A 6,997-nucleotide genomic window follows, 5' to 3' on the forward strand; every position below is an offset into this window, starting at 1 on the left:
ATAATTTATATATAATTATTACATTTAAAATAATCTTAAAAAAAATAATAATTTTAATATTGCAGTCTTATATAACACAGGCCGACAAAATTTAGGAGAGGTCTTGTGTTTTGAACTTTGAAAAATATTTCTGTAGGATTTTGATGCGCTGAAAACAACTACATTGTCCATTTTTTTCCATCCCTCCATTTTTTTAAATGATCGCAAAAACAGTTTTTTCCAGAAGTAATTTTTTTATTAATTTTTTCCTGCTAAACAAAAAATGATATCGAGGTCTATTTTACGGTATTTAACTCAGAAATATTCTAACAATATTAAAAATATTTTTTCGATGCTTTCAGCGCATCAAAATTCTACAGAAACATCTTTCAAAGTTCTTTCAAAATACAAGACCCCCCCCCCCAAATTTTGTCGGTTTATGTAATCCATGAATATTATTTGCATATAAGAACATAATTTATAAAATTTAAAAAAATTTCAAAAACTTATTAAAATTATAAAATATAAAAATTTAAAAACTACATGAAATTTTTAAAACTACATAAATTTAGTTTTAAAAATCTTTCTTGGTAGGATTATTTACATTAAAAAATTTACAAGCCAACAAAGTTTCACAAGTTTCAAATTAAAATCGCAAATGACAGAAAAAGAGAAAGTTTTTTATTATTTTTATAAGAATACTTTATAAGAAATTTTTAATCTACGTATAGTGGCATGTATATATATCATACATGTTTTGCATAAAGTTTTTAAGAATGAATTCTTAAGAATTAAACGATATTGATTTTACACACACACACACACACGTACGCATTTTTTGAGCATTTATTGACGAAAGTTACATTTACAAAGTTTATTTATTTATCCAAATCTTGATTTTTAACCTTCATACTTCATCTTTATCAAAGAAAGCTGGATTTTCGCGAGTGTTCTGCGATTTGTAGGGATTTGACGAGTTTTTCTCAATGTTGTTATCGCTCTTACAATTAGCATCTTTGCAAATAGCGTCAGATGTAGATTTGGAAGGTACAGTAATAACTTCAGTAAGTTGCATTGCCATGGCAAATCTTAGCGCCTGAAATCAACAATTAAAATTACATATATATTATATATATTAATTGTGTGTGTGTGTGTGTGTGTGTGTGTGTGTATGTATTTATTTATTTATTTGATATAATGTAATTATGCAAAATAATAATTATTTTTTATTAAAAGTATTCTTATAATTGCAGTATAATAGACAAAAGCAGTCCAAGATGCGTTAATGCAATGAAACAATCAACAAATTAATGACAAACAAGATTATGTACCGAGAGAAAAAGATTTTGTATTTGTAACTAATTACATATTACTATAATTATGATTATTATTACTATAATATGATTATTACTGCTATAATAATAATAACTGTAACTATGTATATTCTAGCAACAAATATATAGTTGGCAACTTAAAATGAATATAATTATAATTATTATAACCATAAAATAATTGAAATTACCATAAAAAATATAGTTGTCCTAAAATATAACTATAAAATTATATTCACTTGAATCATTTTTATGGTAATTTTAATTATTGAGTTGTTCGAAAAGTTCATGCCGATTTTGAAGGAAAATTGAAACGCAGAAGATTAAAATTTTTAATTTCATTTATTAAATTTAAATCTTTTGCGGCACGAACTTTCTGGACGACCCAATATTTTATGATTATAATAACTATAATTATAGCCATTTTAAATTGCCAACTACATACATTTGTTGCTAGAACTACATACATAGTTACTATTATTATTATTATTATAATCATAATTATAGTAATATGTAATTATAGTTATAAATTATAGTAATATGTAATTATAGTTATAAATACAAAACATTTTTCTCTCAGTGTGTAAATACGCGAAACGCACGATGTATTTAATTGCATTCGTTTCTTTGATTCTGTTTTAATTCTGCATCTATTTAATAATATATGTGGTATCAATAATATATGTAGTACATAAACACCTATTTGCAACATTTGACGCGCAAATTGTTAAATAAAATAAACGCATTTAATAATTGATATTTTATACAAAAATAGAATCGATGTTAAAATAAACTTAAACAAATTTTTGTTTGCAACCACACTCATGAGCGTGGCGCAACTCCGTCATGCGTTCACAACTAATAATCTTCAATCTTAAAAATTTTCACAACGAGAATTTGTCTGGCCTTAAAAGAAAGCTATAGAAAACTTGTCTTTATGCGGCTACTTCTATGTACGGCGTGAGATCTAGAAACCGATATTTTCCATGTATATATTGCGCGCGCATTTTTTAAAATTACTTTTAATTTTTTGAAAGCTATTATTTGCATGTGTTGAGTTTTCTAGCTGACAAACAGATGTAATTTATTTTTCATGAATACGGATATTAATAATTCTTTTATGTATCTCAAACTGGAAAGAAAGCGCCTGTTATTGACGCGACAAAATTCGCAATTCGCGTATGAACATTACATAGTGAATAACGGGTCAGTACAAACGCGTACTGCTTATCACAAACATACAACGTACTTATAATTATGCACGTCTTATATCAAATTAGAAACAATATAACATTTACGCATGATTAATAAAATCTGCATAATGCATTGTGCAGGTTCAGGTTCTCGTCGATTGCATATGTTGTATTTATTATATATGCGATTATCATGCAATACAAAGTACAAAATATATACATGCAAACAGATAGTTTCTCTTAAACAGATAATATTGATTAAATAGATTCTGAAAATGGATTGCAAAAAATTCAAAGTTTTCTTTACAAATCTAATTGTTTGATTACAATATACCCTTTTAAATTAATTTCTATATAATTTGAAATATTCTAATGCCGTAGATTAATTATTGTCTTTACGATTTCCGAAGTTTTATGAATAATTTAAAATTCACGCTCTTAATAGACATTTCATGATAATATGAAGAATCATCTTTCTCAATATGAAGAAGAACAGAATTATCAATCATATGGAGATATATCGACAGATGTATTTCCGGCCTGGCGACATCTATCTTCACTGTGTATGCCCGTTTGTAATTGCATCGCGAATTGCATCGATAATTAACAGAAAATGAATCAGCGCAATGTAATTCGATCTGAAGTTCTATTCTTGAACAGATATCGCATATAAAAATAGCAATTTTGTATACAATCGATTAATCACAATCGAGAAACTGTCTTTTTTGTATGTGAAAATTATTCATATGTGCTCAAGAATAGGGCCTCTGGAGACAAGTTGATATCTGATTTCGTTTCTATTTAATTGGTTACGTTATTATACTACGTATTATTATGCATAGTATGTCATATTATCACCATCATGATATGCCGAATAGCTAAACATGAACGAATGAAATTGAAAGAGAGCAAGAAAAGTTATTTGATGGATCGCAAATAAATTGTGTGAACGAACGAACGCTCTATTTCAAATTTGCGTATTACCCGTGATTTCGTCTTTGATTGACGCTATGTATAATAAAATTGACGATCTTATTCACATCACTCGTTTTGCTTCTTCAGAGAATTGATCTTTGCTCGTTGCATGTCAATATGCATACTAATTCCGACAGTGTAATAATGCGCGTGTCTGGAACTGTTCCGGTCTATTGGAATTTGTATCCGGTTGCCGCCTCAGAAAGGCAAACGACTGCAGGTATTTTCGTTGCTCAGAACGTACGATTGTTTATAGAATCTTACGAGAAAATATTTCACGCGGCATTGACCAAGACTGCTTTAGATTCATCGAAATTCTCTAAAATTCTATAAAAGATTTGAATTTCATATCTTTCATTTTATCCATTTATTCTTAATATTTTCTTCAATATTATATTATATAATTTTAAATGATTAAGCAATATCTTTATTAAGGCAAATAGAATTAAATTTATGACATTTTTTATGATCTATATTTATATCAAAATTTTTGTAATATTAACATTTTTTCTATGACAAATATAAATTTAGATATAAATAGTCTATGTAAATATATTTATATGTTGCATGTAATTTATATACAACTTCTGTAAAAATAGGTTTCCAGAATGTAAGCTGTATAAAAAATTAATCTGTTGTTACGGCACACAACTTACCAAATAAAAAGTGATAAATAGTCCTGTGCAGTGCGCCATTTTATATTCGTTAAATTACATTTCATGAAAAAACGTAGAGAGATAGCAAAAATATAGTTTTTAACGAAAAAAGTGGCGCAATGGAATACAGAAAGCGTTGCAATATGTCAGTAAAAGGTTAAAAAATGGTAAAACACGACGCATCCCGAATTGTATGCCATTTTTATAATAAAGTATAATTTTATAGTTTGAAGTTTTATTCCATTATACCGAGAGCTGTTATAAAATTTTTATTTTCTATTTGATGATACAAGTTAACACAAAATGTTATTCACTGCTGCTCTCTGAATCAAGAAAGTTAGAATGATATTTATGTAACTTGTGTCACTAAATGGAAAACACTCATTCTAGACATAATCTCACGAAATCAGCGATGATCAATCAAGAATCTCATTATTTTACAATTTTGATCTGCGATTGACAAAACCTTTTCGCGAGTTTTATGTAAAAATTACTTTCTTTCACAGTGAATTACTGTTTATTAATATTATATTTTGCCTGGGGATTCCATTACCACGAAGAGATAAACGTAAAAGTAAAGAGGGACAAAAATGTAAAATAATGGCAGGAGCAAAAATTTGGAAAATGATAATCGCGTAATAGTAAATTGTATTATTAATTTTTAATATCAATCGCATTTTGAATAAATTCAAACCATAATTCGGTTCGTATGCTTATCGGCATTTATCGAAAATGTATCTTTAACATAATTTCTGGCTTTCTCACATATTAATCTCGTAATATCGCAAATTCTCTCGCTGCAGCGTATCGTTCGAAAAGCGACAAAAGAATGCAATATAATGACAACAGTGCGAATCTGGTAACTACCTTCCGTCTATCTCTGCGAGCAGAATACAGCACCCAAATTATGTACGATGCCATTATGATAGCGGGCACGCACATCCCCGCTATAGTCGACGTACTCCGTAGAAACAGATGATGCAGTCCGAGCAACATAAATGCGAGAGCTGTTCCACCCGCGACATATCTTCCAGTGCGACGATGATCTTCCTGATAACAGAAATATCACACGCGCATATTTAATGAATGTTTTGTCATGCACGGACATTATCACTGTGCATTTCGCGACTTCTGTAGATTGTTTTTATTTGTTATGATACATCTCGTTATTAGAGAAGATCGAAGTTGTTAGAGAATTATTGATATTATCATTTTTAAATATGATTTGTCTCACGCAAATAGTATAAAGCAGATATGAAAATTATTATCTTTTTTAGAATGAACGTTGCTTCTCAAGAAGAACTGTTTTATTTGTTTTATTTCATTCATAATTTTTTAACAGCATAAGAATATTGTACAAAAAAATTGGAAAGATTAAAAAGCTTCAGTCGATTTTTCTATATCAATATTTTAATCGAAAAATTGTAAAAGTGTTTCTAATGGCGTTCAAATGTTTTATATTGTGTTCGATGGACAATAAACAATTAACAGGCGAGTGATACGGATATGCGTCGGTTGTTTCGGAGCAGATGTGCGGAACTAATTACACCGCTTTAGGAAAGCACATATTTAATTTAGAATTTATTTATTTAACATCAGTTTTACAAGTGAGTGACAAGCGCAAAGGATAATTTAAGACAAGCAAAGGGCGAGCATTCAATTTTGATGCGTCAAAAGTATTAGATCCATTTTTATTCTCTCCGATGCACAATTTCTCCCATTTTTGTGCGCGTCAATTTCGCCTTTTTTAGCATATGGTTCACGTCCTGTCTCTTTTTTTTTACTAAATTATGTAACTATAGCAATTCACATAAATCTAGTAATCTATCGATACTCAAACATTTTGTTTCACTTCTTATCGCTTCAATTCAAATTGTATTTCCGCCGAAATATAATATGTACACAGAGAAAAATTTCTGGTTAAAAGTAAAAAATTTAGAAAATTCACATCAATCAGAATTCTGGTATCTCAACTAGAATTATAGATTTAACCAGAACATTTTAATTTGTCTAATTTTAATCAAAGAAATTCCAACCAGATTTTTTAATGTAATTTAATGTAACCAGATTTTTTCCAGTGCCGATGTTATATGCAAAATGAGCTAATGTTTAATAAAATACTCCAGCGAGTATTTTACTGTATGCAGAAACGTGTTCATTGAACTCTGATATCGTTCTCTATAACGAAGAAACTTGCATGTGCGACTAGTGTCTAAACATTTTGGCCCATATTCAGAATGCGCTTTTATCTCTGAAATTCTATAATACATGTAACGTAAAGTATAGTATGTTAGCGCGTTAATTTTATATTGTTATAAGCGCATTCTAAATACCTTTACCTCAATCGACGATTTCATACGATATCCGCCATGTAATCGTATGAGATGGTATTATGGTGTGTGTATATATATATATATATATATATATATATATATATATATATATGTATGTATGTATGTATATCTTTCCCAACAGTTACTCTGTGTTATAAAATCACTGCGATATTCTTTTGGAAAACCAACCGATTGTGAAAAAGTAAAGTCCCTCGATGAAACATTCGATGATCGAAGCGGCATGGCACTGACAGTAACATACAGTTTTTTCCACTATGCGAAGAAGCACTTTGTCATAAACGTGATTCAGTTTGATAACACTAGCCTGTTATCAAATTATAAGATAGTCTTTGTCCTTCTGAGGAATTTTCGTCCACGATTATAAACGCATCCCTTTATCAGATTATCAGATTATCAGATTATCAGATATTATCAGATTAAATGAAATAAAAAAGTCAAGCTCCTATAGAATTGTCCCTCTGTTTCAAATTGGATGTTTAATGCAAAAAGACTTAACCATAATTTTTAAA

The 6,997-nt window shown here is 29.0% G+C and overlaps 1 protein-coding gene across 1 annotated transcript; it reads right to left on the bottom strand.

Annotated features, from left to right (window-relative positions):
* Nucleotides 1–886: 886 nt before the first annotated feature.
* LOC108685365 lies at nt 887–6,710 on the bottom strand. The gene is made up of 3 exons (XM_018190123.1): nt 6,657–6,710; nt 5,002–5,184; nt 887–1,075 (listed from the first exon to the last, which is right to left on the bottom strand). The coding sequence occupies exons 1-3, from the start codon at nt 6,708–6,710 to the stop codon at nt 887–889; spliced, it is 426 nt and encodes a 141-aa protein (XP_018045612.1).
* Between the last annotated feature and the right edge of the window lie 287 nt (nt 6,711–6,997).

The sequence above is a fragment of the Atta colombica genome, unplaced genomic scaffold, assembly GCF_001594045.1.
Source record: "Atta colombica isolate Treedump-2 unplaced genomic scaffold, Acol1.0 scaffold153, whole genome shotgun sequence".
NCBI lineage: Eukaryota > Metazoa > Arthropoda > Insecta > Hymenoptera > Formicidae > Atta > Atta colombica.